The sequence below is a fragment of the Lytechinus pictus genome, chromosome 15 (genome assembly GCF_037042905.1).
Source record: "Lytechinus pictus isolate F3 Inbred chromosome 15, Lp3.0, whole genome shotgun sequence".
Taxonomy (NCBI): Eukaryota; Metazoa; Echinodermata; class Echinoidea; order Temnopleuroida; family Toxopneustidae; genus Lytechinus; species Lytechinus pictus.
The window spans coordinates 16,890,611-16,910,389 of NC_087259.1; the positions used below are offsets into that span (position 1 = coordinate 16,890,611).

Genomic DNA, 19,779 nt, shown 5'->3' on the forward strand with positions numbered 1-19,779 from the left:
CCCAATTAAAATGATATTGCGCCATGTTGGTTACCCATTGAAACCTGGTTGGCCGAACCCTCTCTATTAATGGCTCTGTGTGTGGTTATCTCCCACCATTTACATACCTTTGAAACGACCTTGTGTCCCCTTTTCAGAAAAAAAAACAAAAATCTGAAGCAAATTACATGTATTGGGAACAATTTATTTCAGTAAAAATACTTGGATTGTGAAATTATCAAATTTATATCATTTTCTTTATGTCATGATATTCTTTCATGAAATGCCTGTTTAATTCCATAAAATTATATTTTTTATCATCTGACTTACGTTTTGTCCATTGCTACTTGATTTCATGGACTGGTGAAGCCATGATAATTTGAGAACATAACAAACTTTCAAAAAGAATCTTCATGTATGAGAAAATCCCCATGAAATGCTGGTCAATCTTTAATCATTAAACTTATTATGAATTGCTAATATATATTCATTGGCCATTTGTGTTTGTATTGCCTCAAAATATAGAACAGTGTACATTTATGCAGTAACCTTCTACCTTTTTCTCTGAAAAAACTCTACATGAAACAAAATCCCACGTGAAATGAGTGTTATATAAAAAAAAAATCATTTTGGCAACTCAAAAGACAATCTTCAAAACATGTCGCACGAAAAAAATTATGAAATAGCCTACTGGTACAAATCTTGCATGGAATTATTGCTTGTAAATATGTGTGACTGGACATTATAAAGGAAAAGGGACCCTGTTACATGACAGTTATCAACCAAGTGAAATCATGACATTTGACTGGTTTTAGTACCGACCATTTCTTTGATCATACCTAGATTGAGGTTGATACTGACCGTGTTGTCGGTGGACATGATCTCCTTGATAAGGTCGACTTGGTGGGCCATTACTGGCACCGCCAGGTTGGTCATCCCCATACATTCTCAAGGTGTGAGGGGGACTTTGGATATTACTTGAGGGGGTTCCCCGGGGTTGGAAGCATGGAGAAGGGGGCATTCCCATGCTCTGGAAGCTCTGGAAGGGTGGTCCTTGAGATTGTTGATATCTGTAACTGGGTGACTGGACCTGGGATTGGGGAGGTGGGGTACCGACATGGTTTTGGGACGGGGGACCATACGACTGTTGGAACCTACTTGATGGACCCCGGGATCGCAATCTTGAGTTCTGAGATGAAGGATCAATATCATGAGGTGGCCCTTGTACTTGGTGGTGGCTATTCCTGACACTGCCGGGTTGGTAATCCCCATACATTCTCAAGGTGTGAGGGGGACTTTGGACATTATGAGAGGGGGGTCCCCGAGGTTGGAAGCATGGAGAAGGAGTGGATACAAGGCTATGATAAGGATGCGCACTCATCTGAGGAGGGTAGACACACTTGGATTGTTGCTGCTGAAAGTCTGAAGGTGAATATGACATACCACTTGAAGGAGGTGGCTCACGCTCTAGAGATAATTCATCAAATGTCTTTGTCAATTTCTGCACAGGGATACTGCTTGGGTTGTGGGACTCTACAATATTATACTGATTGTACTCCCTTCCGAAATGATTGTACTGGCCGGAACCTCCACTGTAATTTGTGTTAGGGAGCCTATCACCTTGGACCTGTGATTGCTGAAGAGAACCGGGACCTTGATCGAAATCACGCTCGTTATACTCTCTACCAAAGTGATTGTAGTGACCTGAACTTCCACTGTAAGGTGTGTTATTGAACGCTTGGACATTTGATGGCTGAAGAAGACCCGGTGCCATATAGTTCTGTTCCTGTATCGGTTGGCTGGCAGGCATGAATCTACAGTCTACTGGATATCTTATATCCATACGTGGAGAGGAGGGATTTTGGTGCAATGCTAGATTATGGGATAGATATCCAGGAACAGGTGGATGTCTACGGGAGTCAAAGGATGCAGCTGCAGGAGGCAGCCCTAGGATACCCGGTCCCCTGGTTTCATGTCTCCTTCTATCTTGTGGACGAGACTGCTGCAGAATATCACTTTGTCTTCCAGTGGTAGTGGCATTGGAGATCCTGGGATTAGATGTGACAACAGCTGTCTGAATGTCGTGCAGATGCAGAGGCTTGTTATCTTCACCATTCATTTCACTGCCAGCAAGATGCTCCTTTCTGTCAGGCTGAGGAACCTTAAAAGAAGGTTCGCCATTGGCATTTGTTTCTTCCTTTGACTCACCTACCTCTTCACCATCTCCATGCTCCCAATCCTCAAATTCTGATTCTGTCGCTTCTTTCCTGGACAACCCATTACATCCTGTATCAATATCTTGTTGATCACCCTGTTTTCTACTTTCAACGTCTGGAGAACTTGTGAGGACATGGTTGTCCTGACGTGTGGGCAAGGCGGAGTAGGTACCATGCAACGGCAGGCTCTCCTGAGATGGTTCCCTGCAATCTGTGGAATGAAGGGAACCTGGTTCACTAAGTTGTCTAATGGAAAAGTGACCAAATGCATCTGAAAGGGTGCTTGCTTGAGAAAAGGATACAGCAGTCACACATTTATCTTGATTCACATGGGCAGTTTTAGAATTAACTTCTTTTGTAACTGTGGTCTTGACACTGCATGATGAGAGAAGACTATCTGAAGCTTGCCCCTTGACAGTTGTTTCACTAACTACCCTGGTTATTCCAGCTATTAGGGTCTTTCCACTCGCATTTTGTTCTTTGTCTCCACTTTCCTTCTGTTGATATGGTTCGTCAACCCGTTTGGTTTCGTCAGAACTTTCAACATTTGCTGCTTGCACTGAAGATGTTGAAGAACCGACGGCCAGGCTTTCTTTCACATTGGCCAATATGTTTGGTGGAAATGTTGGAGAGATACAGGCCTCTAATTCTTTTTCAACAGACTTTCCTTCAGGATTAGGGCAACTCTCTTGAATACCCACTTGTACATGTATTCTGTCTGGTTTGGCCTCCAACTCTTCCCACTCTTTTTTAATGTGTAGACTCTTTGAGCGAAAGTCATTCAGGGTCTTATCATCTACTCCAATTGTTAGAAGCAATTCACAGGCTTTTGAAATGACGATGCTCCGCAGATTCTGCACCTCTTGATGCACATGATTTCTAAGAAGGCAGATTTCAGCCTGGCGAAGCCCTTTTGCTACCAACCTCATCAAGTGGCTTGTGTCATCTATAGTGTTCACCAGATTCCTGTTGAAAGCCTTAAGGAAACCATCCTTTGAGGTCATCTGGCAGAATGTTTCCTTCAATATTTCAATCACTAGAGGTGTAGATTCAGCACTACCATTATCATCATTAAATCCATACATAGATTTTCGTAGGACAAACAGAACAATCCTTTTGATCTCCCATGCATGCTTTTGAGTTCCACATGCAGCAGCCATGGCATCTTTCAAGTCCTCTGGAGTAAATACTTGTGGGTTGTCCATTGCCATTACTAACTTCTCCAACTCACTGAAATTGTCCTTGACAATATCGGTTATTCTCTTTACTAGTTGATCATCTGAAGGGGAATTCTCAAGGTGAAGGGCTAACGATGACGAGTCTTTCATGACTTCAACAAAGTCCTCGGGAGTGTATGGCAGTTGGGTGGACTTTTTGTTCATCTCGTTCCCTGCGATCATTAGAGCTAACGGCGACCCACCCACCAGACAGACGATATCACCTGCATGCCTATCAAAGCCTTCTGGATTACCCGCTGTCTCCCGCAGCAATTCTTTGGCACAATCTGGCTCCAATGGCTTCAAATGATACTTCATGAACATATTGGGATCTCTCACTAGATTCACATCAGTAACACTGGTAAGGACAAGATGCACATTTCTGGTGATAGCTGCAAAATCCTGGATAAACTCAAGCATCTTCGGCCGTTCCCTGTCATGAACTCTATCAATATTGTCAAGTACAAGTACAAATACCTTGTTCCAATCATTTGCCTTTTTAAAGGCATCACTGAGTTGATCAATATTATCTACGACATTACACTCAAAGCCTTTTATTTCAGCTTTGCATAAATCATTGTAGATATAACTTGGCAGTTTCTCTGCTGATTCAACATTTTTTAGATCAAACAGGAAAGTGTAAACTTCCTTGGCGCAATCCGTTGATTCTCGCAATCGCTTCGCCAGCAGACGGGCAAACTCCTTGCTTGTTCTAGTTTTACCCAACAAAAGGAAACCCTGCAAGATTACGATCGCGGGATGGTTCTCCTTGACAAACTGCTTGACCATTTTCATGGGCTGTGTACCTCGATACTGGAAGGCCTCATCCTTTGGATGGATGTGATCATGTAGATGATTCACGGGCCTTGCTTCCCTCCGGTCGTCCTGAGGTACCATGGTTGCGCTATCTACTCAATGATGACTGTGGTTTCTAATTTAACACCTACCAGATGGAGCTCAAGGATTAGGTCATAGCCCCAAGTCTCACTTGTCAATACCTGCAGAAAGAAAAAATACACAATAAAATGTAGAGGTTATTAAAAGAGAGTCTACATCTTCAGATAATTTTAATGTTCTGGTAAACAGACTACCATAACTTCTTTATACTGGGAGTCACCTCTGTTCATCCAAGACTCTTGCCAATGACGATTCAAAAGTGAGATTTTACCTGAAAATCATCTAGGAGTCACCCTACATGATCTTTCATGATGCAAAGTCAGTCAGGTCTCAATCAGATTCAAACAAGACATTAACTAATCAAAGCTCAAGATCTTGAGTCTGAGTAAGGACTTGAAGCTGGGGGAATCCGGATCGAACAATCAGTTTTTATTTAAGATGAAGGTTTGCTCTCATCTTGTTTCTTTATCTCGAAAACACCCCCTTATAATGCACAAAAAAAAAAGGTATCCAGCCTGATGTACTTCTGTGTTACAGCAGGGGAGAAAGATAGAGAATATATGCATGCACTGGGTGGCCTGAGAAATTGACTCAAGCAAGTAATAGGAATCTCTCGCCATCCATTATTTTTCATTGATGCTAGATATGTCAGGCTGGATGCCAAATTTTTACCTTTTTTCATGGAAATCGGAATCATGCATTCACACTAGAGTTTTTCAAGATTGAGGAGATCCTGTGGGAACTTTAGACCCGGACCCCAGACTTTCCAAATAGAGAGCAAACAATATTGCTATGGTTATCATTGACAAATTTTAAAGGTTCCTTTATCCATATCCAAACAGGAAGAGAAATTTCCTGTATCAAATTGACTTGCCAATTCTTTCTACCTTAATGTTCTTCGGAGTAAAAACAGAATTCAGGCTCAGATCTGTCAACTGTCAAAAGTTTCCACAGTTCATTTAAATTTAAAGATTAAAAATCAACACTGTGGGAAATTAAATCATGGAATAGATTTATCTGGCTAGTGTCACGACATTAAGGAAAGTTATCTTTGAAAAAAAAAAAATATGAGCAATTTTAAATGAAAAAATAAAAATTAAATACACTGTAGCTAATCCTCCTCACTGCATATAAACAAAGCCTTAAAATTCATCATTATGAAAAATAAAGTCAAAAGTTGTTGTAAGCTGAGTTTAACCAAATAATGCTAAAACACAAATTATGCAGATTACTGTTCCCTTGATCAGATCCTGGATCTTTTGGGACCAGCGACATCACCAATGAAATTTGTTTGACTTGGAATTGGGAAGGGATGTCCCGCCCCAAAATCCGAAACCGTACCCCTTAAGGCCACCGCACACCTTACGACCCGACTGGTCTGCGACTGGCTTGCGACTGAGTGAGGGGAGTTGTGACGTCACAGCTCTTGTCAGCTTGAGAGTCGCAGACCGGTCAGAGACAAGTCGCAAGGAAAATCGTAAGGATTTCACATGTTGAATCCTTACAACTGGATCGCAGGCTCACTCCAACATCAAGCCAATCAGACAGCAGAGTTGCACGGCGTGTATATGATAAACAACGCGCATACGCAGTAGTAAGCGCACTTTCTCAGTTGCTATGGCAAAATGCAAAAAGCGCATGCGCGAGTCGCAGACAGCATGGTAGTCGGATCCTGGTCGGATTGCAAGGTGTGCGGTGTCGAGGCTTATGACTACGTTGCGATTCATCTCCCCTCACTCAGTCGCAAGCCAGTAGCAGACCAGTCGGGTCGAAAGGTGTGCAGTGGCCTTTAAGAACTGAATTTGCGATGAAATGAGGGGTGTTCAGAACTAGATGGCCAGGTGCAAATGAGGGCACTTGGGAACTGGAATTTAAAGGACAAGTCTATACCAACAAAAAGCTGATTTGAATAGAAAGAGAAAATTCAAACAAGCATAACACTGAAAATTTCATCCAATTCGGATGTAAAATAAGAAAGTTATGATATTTTAAAGTTTCGTTTGATTTCTCAAAACAGTTATATGCACATCCTGTTTGGTATGCAAATGAGGGGACAGATGACATCACCCACTCACTATTTCTTTCGTATTTTATTGAAATATTTTGATTTTCTCGTCATTGTCATGTGATACGAAGTTTCATTCCTCCCTGAACACGTGGAATTCCATCATTTTAACATTTTGTGGTTCAGGCAAGGAGGTCCTAATTGCCATACATGTATTCGTAAAAATTGAAATATTGTATAATTCAAACAATAAAAAACAAAAGAAGTAGTGAGTGAGTGACATCATCGACTCTCTCATTTGCATATCACTGAGTTGAGCATAGAACTGTTTTGTGAAAAATAAGCGAAACTTTACTATGTCATAATTTTCTTATTTTACATCCGATTTTGATGAAGTTTTCCCATTATTCATGTTTGATTTCTTTTTCTCTATTTATTTAAATCAACTGTTTTCTGGGGTGGACTTGACCTTAAACACAAAATGGGGGTATATGAAAAGTAATGCCTGAAATGAGGGAGAATTGGTTGGTTATTGAAAAAGGGGAAAACTATATGCTTTGGAACTGCTGGCAAGGCGTGAAAATGAGACTTAGAGGGCCGCATATACCCATACTGCCATTATTCCTGCAACGGTTGCAAGGTTGTTATAATAGAGTCCCAATGCCAATATACATTAATACAACGGTCCCCTATTAGTGCATAGAGTCTTTTAAAATTGGGTAAACTAAGTCCTGCAGGTACTATATAACAATACGAGCTCAAATAACCTTTGACCTCACCATGTGACCTCCAAGGCACTGCAACATGGTTACACTTCGTAATTCCGAAGGTTCTTTATTCCGAAGGTTCGTAATTCCGAAACACGTAAATTGCCTATACCTCGATGTTCGTTAATCCGAAAACGTAAAAGGGTTCGTTAATACAAACATTTGTGGCGTTATTCCGAAGGTTCGATAATCCGAAAACGAAATAAAGTTCGTTGTTCCGAAGGTTCTTTAATCCGAAAACAAAATAAGGTTCGTTAATCATTTCGTTTTCGGACTAACGAACCTTCAGAATTTCGTACCTCATTTCGTTTTCGGATTAACGAAACTTCGGAATTACGAACCTCACTTCGTTTTCGGACTAACGAACCTTCCCAATAACGAACCTTCGGAATATCTGAACCTTCAGAATAACGAAGCTTCGGAATTACGAATGTATGCGCTGCAACATAATGGTACCCCCCCCCCCCCCCCGACTGCATCTACTATTCAAGTTTGTTTGACATTGGTACCAGGTCACGCATCATACAGTATAACATTTGCGATGGACGGATGCCATAATTGGATCCCTAAATCTAGCCTTCGATCACTTCCAGTGGGTGAGACAAAAAATACAAACGTTTCCAAACTTACCTTTAATTGGTATTTGGTAAAACCACTGTGGTCGACTTTCTCGTTTAGAATGGATAAACTTTCACAATTGGCTTTGATCATCGGAAGAAGAGGAACAGGATGCTACCTAACTTGGCTCTCTGTGAAATACACAAAAAATATATAAAACAGAATTACATGTAGTATTGAGTCATAGAAAACCATTTACATAAACTAGGTGAAGGAAAATCAAATTGAATACTCTTTATGGGGTACATATTTCCTACCCATTCATGGCATATGGAAGTTACATCCTACAGCCCAAGACATGTTTGTACATGTACATCAAATACGAGAGCTTATTTAAAGAAGTAAAATCATCGTACTTGAGTATTGTTTCACAAAGCTGGTATCAAGTGGTGATATCTCCTTGATTGTACAGTGATACAGACCCATGGACTATGCAGAATTTGCAAAAATATCATAATTGAATAATACCGGACTGAAATGAAACTGATGGAAATCAAAAATAAATTTTAAAAGGGTTTGCACAGAACCCCCCCCCCCCCCCCCCCCGGGATGATAGGTTAGGTCGGAGTAGAAAAATATTGTTCTGAAGCTATTTTTTGTCAAAAAATGAATACGAATATTCATTTGCATGGTAAAAAATAAAAACAATAAAAAGTATAACATCTATTGGTTATTAATATTTAAAAAAAAAATGAAATTAGATAAACAGGTTTTACCAAATCCCCTCTTTTTGCTCTTGAGCCTGAAATATTAGCTACATGTACATGTACCTTGGACTACTATGATAACTCCATGCTATTTATTGGTTCTTCTCACACATGCTTCTATGAGCCTCTTCAAAGGTCAAATCCACCCCAGAAAAATGTTGATTTGAATTGATAGAGAAAAGTCAAAGAAGCATAGCACTGAAAATTTCTTCAAAATCAGATGTAAAGTAAGAAAGTTATTACATTTCAAGGTTTCGCTTATTTTTCACAAAACAGTGATATGGACAACTCAGTGACATGCAAATGGGACGGTCGATGATGTTCCTCACTCACTATTTCTTTTGTTTTTTTATTGTTTGAATTATACAATATTTCATTTTTTACAGATTTAACAATAAGGTCCAACTTGACTGAACCATATAGTATTTAAACAATGCTAATTCCAGATGTTCAGGGAGGAATTAATAATTGTTTCACTTGACAATGAGGAGAAAATAAGAATATTTCATATAATAAAATACAAAAGAAATAGTGAGTGGATGACATCATCAGTCTCCTCATTTGCATACCAACCAGGATGTGCATATAACTGCTTTGTGAAATTAAGCGAAAATTTAACATGTCATCACTTTCTTATTTTACATCTGATTTTGATGAAATTTTCAGTGTTATGCTTGTTGGATTTTTCTCTTTTTATTTAAATCACTTTTGGTAAGGGTGGACTTGTCCTTTAATAAAAAACCCTGAACAATAACAAAATCCTGAATTTAAGCTATTGTTAAAACAATTTGCACAGACATGTACTTTGACCCTACTATGATAACAATCAGCTTTTCATATATATGTACATGTAGTTTCATTAAATGACTCAGCAGAAATGTTGACTTTATGTCTGCATTTCATGAACTTTTTCTTGTTAATAAATTTATACATAAAACTCCCCATGTTTATATTTTACTAACATACATGTACATGCAAAGTACTGATATCCAGATATGCCAAGAGTACATTGAACTTTCTCATTACTTTCATTCATTGCAATAAAGTAATCATATTCATGGGTCAATATAAATTCATTTTCTTTCGGCTACCCAAACCACACAACAGAAGACAAACATTCCCAGCCAAAACACACCACAAAATTAATCTGCTGTGCAAACCCTTCACTCAAGTTAATAAGGGGTCTGAATGTGCAGCTTAGAAAGCCTTGCATGTCAACTATAAAAAGGCCCTCTCGCTGAATTGAAACAGCAAGCAAGTTACATACATGTATGTTCTAGTCTTTGTGTGAAGACCCACTTGTTATCAAAGTTTCAATAAGAGTCTGTGCCTGCAGACTACCACAGAGCATACATCAAAATATATGGACACCTGCAGTTACAATGTATGGAATTGAAAGAAGTTGAATATCGGTATTCCTTAATTTTCACTGTAAGATTGCAACACACACACAGTTGAATATCAAAGGCCGAAGTCAAACATCAACAGGAAGTGATGACTAGATTTAGAATTGACAGGAATTCCAAATCATATTGCAACATCTTTCATATGGTGAAATTATATATTACAATGTACTACCTGTACAAAACTACATGTACAGAGTATGTAGTGCAGTACATCATTTTCATTCACAAAATAAAAAATTTAAGTTCTTGCATCATGATCTACTTTCTAATGTACATTTACAGTTGAGGCCAGAAGTTTACATACACCCAGGAAATTCAAAGAAAAGTTGACACTTGTCAAACATAATAAAATTTACAGTATCTCATAAAATGATGGATTTGATATCAAACAAATGAGAATGTCATGCCCCTTCATCACATTGCCTTGTATTCATGAGCTAAAAAATATTTAGGTGTCATTTTTCCCCCAAAAATCTTTATATTTTAGACAAATCAAAAACAAAACTTGACAAAAACGTTTCATATTTGTGCTAGTTTCTTCTCACCACAAACATTTCAGATTACACTTTTTTGTTCAGTAGTGACATATCATGATAGAAAATGTAATATAAATCATAGATTTGACATTTATATATTTTTATGAAATGATATTTCAAAATATAATAATAGAATACATTTGGCACGAATACTACTTTTTTATCTTCGAAGAAAATTCCACATGAGATATACTTAAATCCCAACGGCATCCCAATTATGTAAAAGAGCCGAATATGCTCGATTTCATTTGATACCAAACTCGTCATGGTAGTATTTATATTTTCAAGATATAGTAAATTTTAAGATTTTTGGCAAGCGAATAAATTTTACTGAATTCCATGGGTGTACGTAAACTTTTTGCCTGAACTGTATATTAGGGATAGCCTTACATTGATTTGACTTTTAAAAATCTGAGCTGCAAGGTCCTACTTATCACAAGACAAAAAAAAATCATAAAATCATGGTTTACGTTGTACTTAAAGCTTCTAATTTTCAATGATTTTTTCGAAGGTTTTTCATTTCAAATGAAACATGAGCATGTTTCATCTTGGTTTAAGAATTTTTTTAAAAGGCTGTTCTCAAAGCTAGCCAATTGAACGTGGATTACTCTGCCAAGTTTACATACATGTGTCTATTGTGTCGAGACCTTAATTTTCAACCTAAATTTCCGTTCCAGAGCATCACCAATTTAGAAAGCAAATTTGTGGTTCCTCGTTCCAGTGTGTGCCAATCATGGACTATAGCCAGTCGCAGTCGGCATGGCGAGCTCGATCAGTGCCAGCCTGGGCACGCGGGCCGCCGAAGCTCCCCGCGCAGCACTCTGATCCTAGCACTTAGCTCGCAGCTAGCTAGCTCTAGCCCAAGCGAACATGTCAAAAGATATTGGCATGACACGTGCGCACGTTATAAAGCGGTAACATTGACATAGTATGGGCCTCTACGATTCTATAAGTCCTGCAGACCCCCATTTTCTGATAAGGTCAGTTCTAGAGCATTGCATTTTTTTAGCAATCGCTAATCCTTGAATAGTTCTGGAGACCCCCATTTTAAGAGCAAGTTTTAATTCCAGAGCCCCCTATTTTTTACCCTGATGTGGGACATCATGTTTTAATTAAAGTGCCCCCCCCCCCCGGAACTATAATAGATCTGTAAATATGATTTCAGGCATTAATGGCCCCCAGTTATCGTGTGCTTTATTTAGGTTTGGAAATTACCCTCCCTCCCTGCCTGAAAAAATATCTGTGTAACCCCTATTCACCGAACAGGAAAAAAAAAATGGAGAAAATATCAGGCATAAAGATTTTATTTCAACACCAATATTGTAATACATATACCCGTACTGTAATACATAAACACAATTTTAACATGTCAGAATATGGTCCTGGAAATGACTTGGGTTTTAGTACACACAAAAATCTGCAATGGGATTCCAAATATGGCAAAAATTATTAATTGCAGTACCTAGGCTCCAATATAAAATTAGGAATAAAATTAAATATTAGGGTATGATATGAAAGCTCCCACACATGCATGTCATGTATAAGTTCCTAATATATGATTTTACTTTGCATACATTTGTAATTAAAAAAATGAAAATAATTTTCAGAAAAAAACTAGGGCCAGTTAGCAGATTTGGGGGATTTTTTTTGCTCAAAACTGCACTGTAGAAAAGCAGTCAGAATGCTTTACGAGGCCAAGATCAGGCCGGTTATTAAAAAAGGCAAACAAAGCTATTTGTTTTTTGCCTTTATAATGTCTGTGACTCTGTCATACAACAATAACACAAGTTTACCACGGAAAAAAAACATTCAGAAAAGCTTCATAAATGTATACCCAGTTGTTGTGTGTCCGGACAGGTTGTGTGTCCGGACGATCAATTTTGAACGTCATTTGGAAAAATTTACAAGTGAAGTTTCATCAATTTTTATTACAAAATGTTAGGAAATATTATAGAGAACAAAATATAAGATGATTACAACTATCGAATTCATATTTTTAGTGCAATCCAAAGACAAAAAAGAAGGCCTCAATAATATAAACTGTCCGGACACCCAACTCCCCATCCTACTGCATAAAAGCAAACTGTGTGTTATCTGACCCTTGAGCTTACCATTCAATTACAATGATGATTCACAGAATTTTATTTGGAAAATGACATCATAATCAGTCAGAATGATCAATCCATGGTAAAGATAGAAATGCTTCCAAAAGAATTCAAACGTGTACTGGTACTTCTCTGCAGTTCTGCCAGAAAATGCAAGCCTTAAGTGGGGTCATGCATGCATGGAGGTATGTGTCAACATGTATGCGTAGCTGATGATGTCACTGCCCTGTTGACAACAATGCGTATGCATCCCTACTGATAATAAGAACTCAGCCTGATCTTCCAGCCATTTTTAGCTCTGCTGTTTCTTCCAGTGTGCTGAAACCTACAGCGTATTTAAATAGTAGACACATAATAAACTTGTACTCCAGACAAAGGCAACTACATGTACCTCATAGCTAGTTCTCCTGGTCATGGATACAAAATTCCCAATGCTCGCTTGGCACATTGCCAATTTCGATAAAAAAACATTTCAAGCTACTTTAAAGGGGCTCATCTGTACAGGAAGTCTGTAAAAATGACTGTGAATGAATCTCAAACCCACAATGTGGTTTTGTGGCCAAACAAGTGTGGTTCCGGGACATTTGCATCAGCAACAATTGCTCCAATGGAAAATCAGCACATTATAAAAGCCAAACATAAAATATATCCTCCAAAACTAAATAAATCCCAATCATTATCTTCACATTATTCGGAAACAAAAACTATTACAATCCTAACTCTAATCCGATGCCTTCTGGGTTAAGACCAGAGCAAATTTTGCAGGAGCAAATATCATGTCACCATCTGTTAGCTAGATTACAGGACTTTACATGTAAGTTTCTGTGGTCATATGTTGTAATGTGGTGTAATTTGGGTTACATTGATGGACAAAAATAATATTTTTTTCACAATGGTGTAGCACTGACACGCTTTTACATACAGTGTGTAGTTCTAATTTTTTAAAAAGCAAACTAGTTTTTTGTAAAGTAAAGTAATTGGTGGTCAAGTTTTAATTATGTTTGATTTTTTATTTTTGTTAATACTTGGTCTTTGTTGACCCAATAAAACATAAATAAAATACAAAAAAAAAGTTTCCCAAACTTTGGCAGTAAATATCAAATTTTAACTGCATAAAATAATCCTTTTGCACAAAAATGTGTTTAAATTGGATGGATAAGTGCCAATTAAGAAGTTCATAAAACTTATTCTTAGTACATTTCTAGTTAAACAAAAAAAAAACTGCTGGAGAGAAATAACCAGTTGATTAAACTGACTTTGAATTAGTTTGTTTTCCTATACCTCCTCCTCCTGAACCCCCCCCCCTGCTAGAGCTACCACCCCTACATCGCGATATCATAAAAGTGTAAAAGCTTCATATACATGTACATGTTGCTTTGGTGTTTACATGTAGCTTTAAAGGGTTGGTCCGGGCTGAAAATATTTATAATTTAATACATAGAGTAGAATTCACTGAGCAAAATGCCGAAAATTTCATCAAAATCGGATAACAAATAATAAAGTTATTGAAGTTTAAAGTTTAGCAATATTTTGTGAAAACTGTCGTCATGAATATTCATTAGGTGGGCTGATGATGTCACATCCCCACTTTCCGTTTTCTTATGTTATTACATAATTAAAATCATAGTTTTTCATTATTTCATACTTGTGTGAATAATATGTCTCCCTTATAGTGAAATAAGTTCAGCAATAAATATCTAATGCACTAAATCAGTTGTCAATCCAATTTTTCTAGTTCTTGGAGGAAAAATTTTGAATAAACCTAATTTCATATGATAAAATACAAGAACAAGTGGGGATGTGACATCATCAGCCCACCTAATGAATATTCATGACGACTGTTTTCACAAAATATTGCAAAAATTTAAACTTCAATAACTTTGTCATCCGATTTTGATGAAATTTTCAGCATTTTGCTCAGTGAATTCTACTCTATTTATTAAGCTATAAATACTTTCAGCCCAAACCATCCCTTTAAGTGGGTTGATAGGACAAGAGCTTTCTGTACTACAACACTTTGTAGAATTTGGTCAACATTTTAAAAACTGTTCTCCCCCCCCCCCCCATTTATTTACCGATTTGTCCAATTTCTAGTTAGTCTAATGTTCTCTTGGTCTATATGATTCAGACAAAATTTTAATTTGATATATGCAAAATGGACATTAATTAGACCATCTGGGCATTGGACTATTATGAGAATGAAACTAAAATGTAATGGACATAGTGTAGTTCAGATAGATCTGTCATAACTGCATTTTAGACCAAGTTGACAGTAGACCAAATCGGTTTTAGCCACTGTGGTATATTAGACTATGAGAAGTAGAAGTGCTTTCACCCAAAGTAGCATGACTGCATGATGCACATGTAACAAGGACAAGGTACGATATTAAATACAATAATTAAGGTACAATTATACGCCAGTGGTGGACTGTACCAGACTGGAAGAAGAAGAAGAACAATCATGATAAATGCAACAAACAAAAAAAACCTGAAAATAAGAAACAAAGGTAGCCCACTCAGCAATAAACTGGTCTCCCATGGACCCTGGAATGCATAATAAAAACCAACAGTGAAAATACATGCCCCATGCCCTACATGTATATTGTAAGCTACATGTAAAGACCAAAATTTCATTTTATCTATGTTATTCAGTGTATCAAATTCCATATACATGTACGGTAGGCCTACATGTACACGTACAAATCATCAGAAAAGCAAAACATTAAAGATCTATAAGAAAATTTCCATGCAGATAAAGCTTGGCGAACACAATTTTAACCAACAGGCGCAAACATTTTTAATGGGCAGATTTTTTCATTTATGCAGTTAAGTTTGTAAGAATTGGCTTTGATTTTCAATGTATTTTTCTGTGATTTTATTTTTGGGGGCATGAAAAATTATGTTTTCTGTGAAATTCACTATTTTTAGAATGAAATGCAACACAATTGGAACGAGACATCATAATATCCTACAAACCTCAAGAGTGATGCATTGCAACAACCTCCTAATAGAATTTCTCAATACTAATAATATAGTGCACATGTAGGTCGAAATTACAGTCTCCTAACAATTGTTAATGTTGTTTAATAGCCAGTAGTAAATTCATTCATGAATTTTATTTCTCTCACTGAAAAGTGAAATAAAATTCATTCATGAATTTAAAAATAAAATTCATTCATGAATGGACTGGCGAACAACATTAAAGGAGAATGAAACTCTTGGAGCGAGTTAGCTTTTGTGAAAGCAGAAAAATCAAAGAATAAGATCAACAAAAGTTTGAGTAAAATAGGCCTAGCAATGGAAGAGTTATGAGCATTTGAAATTAATGTCGAGATTACTAATGCTATGGAGATCCTCCCATTGGCAATGCGACCAAGATCTATGACATCACAGATGAACAACTCTCTACTTTTGGACACTGAAAATATACCCCAAAACATCTCTTTTTGCTCATTCTAAACATATGACAAACAATTCATCAATGATATAATGTTGTGAAACCTCTGTACTTGTCCTCTCATAAAGAGAACACCTCATCCTGTGATAGACTCTATAAAAGTCAGAATATAAGTGAAATAAGTACTAAAGTAATGAGGGAGTTGTACATGTGTGACATCACAGATCTTGGTCGCATTGCCAATTGGAGGATCTACATGGCATTAGTGATCTCGACATTCAAATGCTCATAACTTTCTTATTATTCATTCAATCTTCCTCAAACTTTATGTTTCTTTGATTTTTCTCTTTGATATGGATTCAGCTGGTTTCAAGGGTTTCATTCTCCTTTAACAATTGTTGGGTGACTAATTCTCCCTCCCGACGTAGCTAGACCAAAAGCTTCTGTCTCTATTATGTTGGTTGTTCCGCTGAACTCCGTTGGCTCCACTCACCAAATACAGAGACCAAAGTTCTAGCTTGATCTGTACAGGGGACTCAATGGCCAAATATATTAAGTTCGGATAAAACAGGGAAGTGAAGTTGCGCGACAGCTGAAGTAAGTCACTGTTTTTCCCCATTTAAGTTTATTTTTCCCCGTTTTGGTGCATTTCAGGCCAAAACGGAATAATAATCTTTACTTTTATACAGTTCTTTTGATATATTTTTATGAAATAAAGACATAAATCGATGAGCCCCGTCGGGGGGATTTTGCTTTGTTACCCCCCTAATGGTGGCTGCACGATAGCGAGCCGTCTGTGTACGAGGAGAAATTAAAAAAATTAACATGTTAAAAAACTCCTCGAAACAGACGGCTGCCAGCTGTCTAGACGTAGCTAGCTATTCAGTCGAAGAGTTCAAGTGTTTTGACTTTTATTCCAGTCAACAAACTTATTTACAATGCACTGCACTATATATAAAACCTTGTTCCTGGACATTACGGTAGAGGCCACTCATCCAGGAACGAGGTTATTAATAACTATAGCCAATATTAAAATAAAAATATATATCTATCCTATTTTACTATAACTTAATATGGCATTATTATATAGCCCTCAAGGCTCAACATCAGAGTTTCAGTTTACATGCATTCATGATCAGCTGCAATAATGCACTCCCGGAATGCACTGCCCCCTGTCCCTGGCCTTGAATGACTGTTATAGCATGAAGCTATTAGCTTCATGGTTATAGTGTTAGAATAAAGTCTTACCGTCGCGTCATGACCGTAGACCTATGCTGCTTGCTGGGCATTGCCACTGCATTGGCTTTGCCTTTGGCTTTGGCTGAAGCAGTTTGGGCATGCGCCTTTTTTCGGTCAAGTCTCAAGACAAATCAAAATGTATTTATTGCCCGATGTCGATGATGAGCTGAGCTCCTTTTCCTTTCTCCCTTTCCCCTACACAAAAATAATGAAGTTGTGTTAATCACTCTTGGATTAGAATACACACAGATCTGAATTTGTGTCCGTTGATGAGACAAAATGGAGTTTAGTAGCCGTTTAGTAGTACCTGTAAGTATTGATCGTCGGAGTCGCGTTGTACCTGAGCGAGGTGCGCTTGCCTGTATGTACTGTATACGTTGCGTTATATTTATCGACCCCCCCAAATTACTTGTCCCCCTGATCTGATGACGTGTTACTGGTCTCAAGTCAAGGCAGTTTGTGATATGTCGGGTACTTATTCAAGTTATGAATATCATCAAAATAAAAGATACGAGACATTGTAAATACAAAAATATATCTTGATTTTAAAATCATGATATTTTTGGACTGAAATATAGCAAAACATGTTGATTTCACCATATACAAATACAATTATAATGAATATCTCTATATGTATCAGCCTACAAAAAGGCTGTTAATACCGGGGAATCCCCATCCTGTAAGGAGGGGAATCCCCATGACGTACATTTGTCGCCGTTTGCTATTATTAGTTTCCAGGCACTATGGGCACACCATAGGGACTAGCACACACTCTACTCATACCACGCCTAAATTGAATACTAGTGATTTCCAACTTCATACATTATGAGAAAAAAATGACATATATTTCATATTATTTCATAATATTTTTTTTCTTTCAGCAAAATTAATCCATTCTTTAGAAAATGCCCTGTGAATACATCATAAATTTAGTTATTGTAAATTAGAAAGTTCAGATACAAAGGTATCCAGAAATGACCAACCCAAACTGATTGAAAACAAGTTTTCTAAAAAAAGATAAAGTATTTCTTAAAGTAAAACAATAGCAATCTTTGTAGATGTATTCTTTAATTTCATCTGTAAATGAATTCAAACTTGGAAAACAAACAATTTAATGCATAGATTTAGCAAAACTTAATATAAACACTTTGAGACAGCATAATATTTCTCCAGCATCTTCCTCATTTATTATTAATTGGTTATTCTCTGGTCATTTGGATAAATTTCTGACCCCCAGAGCAATGTATGTATAATCATTACAATTAAAGGGGAAGTTCACCCTGATAATAGTTTTGTTTTAATAAAGCAGGAAGGAGGAAAATATTGGTAAAGGTTTGATGAAAATCTATCAAAAAATAGGATAGTTATGATTTTGTTAAAGGTTCTTTATTTATGACTTATATGCAAGCAGCTCTTTGATATATAATGCACTATATCTCCATCAATTCAAATTTTTGATGGAAAATAAGGAATGAACATATTTTTTCATAGAAAGGGTATGGAATATTGGGTTTCCTGATATATTTTTGCACCATGCAAATAAAGTCACTTTTAACATTTTTTAGAAAATGTCTTTTGTAAAATTAATGTCATGTGGAAAAAATGTAGAAGCTGCTCGTTTGTGATGTCACAAAATGAAAAACCAAAAAAATTTGAAAATCCAGCAATATTTTCTCAATTGTTTTATTTTTTCATTAAAACCAAATAATCATCGGTGTAAACATCCCCTTTAGAAAAAAAGGGGATGATATTGCCATTAAAAGAAAAGGCTGTATGAAGTCTCTTTGTCTTTTAGTGGTACACAAACACCCCAACCCCCCCCCCCCCAAAAAAAAAAAGAGTCTGCATTTTCTTTTAATTTTTATATTTTCCAACCCAACTTCATAGAGAGTTATGGGTCCTGTAACACAAAGGTTAGCGATTAATCGTATGCTTGATTTTCACGATTGATTGTACATTGTAGTCAATGCAACTAGCCATTAAAAAATGTTTTACGATCATTGGTAAGCTTTGTGTTACGGGCCCCAGATGTCCATTGCAACAAGAGAGCATTTACTGAAAAGAATAATACACTAACACAGCCTGTCTTTTCGTTTTCATTATTCGCAAGATTGATCACCATTTTAATTGCTAATTGTGTGTGTCTTCACTAATTAACTTTCAACCAGCTTTAAAAGATAATTTATTCCGGAAGTTAGAAATTTATTTTTGTTTCAGGAGAACAAAAAAATATTGTCTGAAAGGACTCTATTTCTCTTGACTCACTGTCAATATTAGTAAATGGTGCAATAAAGATAAAGAGAGAGATCTTCTGACCATATAGCAATACTTGACTCCAAATGTAAATACTTCAAAGAACAGTATATGCATGGAGCTAATAGCTCTATGGTATATGTATATCAAACACAACACATCCTCAATGACTGAGACGAAACAAGTTTAGTCTTCATAATTAAATCTGTAAATCAATAAGCACTTAATTTAATTAAAAACATATTATCGAGTTCTATGAAATGTTCTGTCAAAACAATATAGAATAAAATCATTTTTCCTGAGGGGGGGAGGTTAGCACTACCTGGTACTGTCGTCCGGGGGGGGGGAGGGGCACTTAGTTTGATGAGTGGATAGGGCACGTTACGTACGTACGTAACGTGATAAGGGTGTCAAAACACTAAAATAATGAAAAAAGG

At 37.0% G+C, this 19,779-nt stretch overlaps 1 protein-coding gene across 2 annotated transcripts; it reads right to left on the reverse strand.

The window, feature by feature from the left end:
• Positions 1-284: 284 nt before the first annotated feature.
• LOC129277828 (uncharacterized) lies at positions 285-17,489 on the reverse strand. Of its 2 annotated transcripts, none has more exons than XM_064110286.1 (3): positions 17,099-17,489; positions 7,712-7,830; positions 285-4,410 (listed from the first exon to the last, which is right to left on the reverse strand). In XM_064110286.1, exon 3 carries the CDS (start codon positions 4,307-4,309, stop codon positions 791-793), a length of 3,519 nt encoding a protein of 1,172 aa, XP_063966356.1. In that variant the 5' UTR covers positions 4,310-4,410; positions 7,712-7,830; positions 17,099-17,489; the 3' UTR covers positions 285-790. The 2 variants fall into 2 exon arrangements, with proteins under 2 accessions (XP_063966356.1, XP_063966357.1); XM_064110287.1 differs by lacking the exon at positions 17,099-17,489 and adding an exon at positions 12,460-12,858.
• Positions 17,490-19,779: the final 2,290 nt, after the last annotated feature.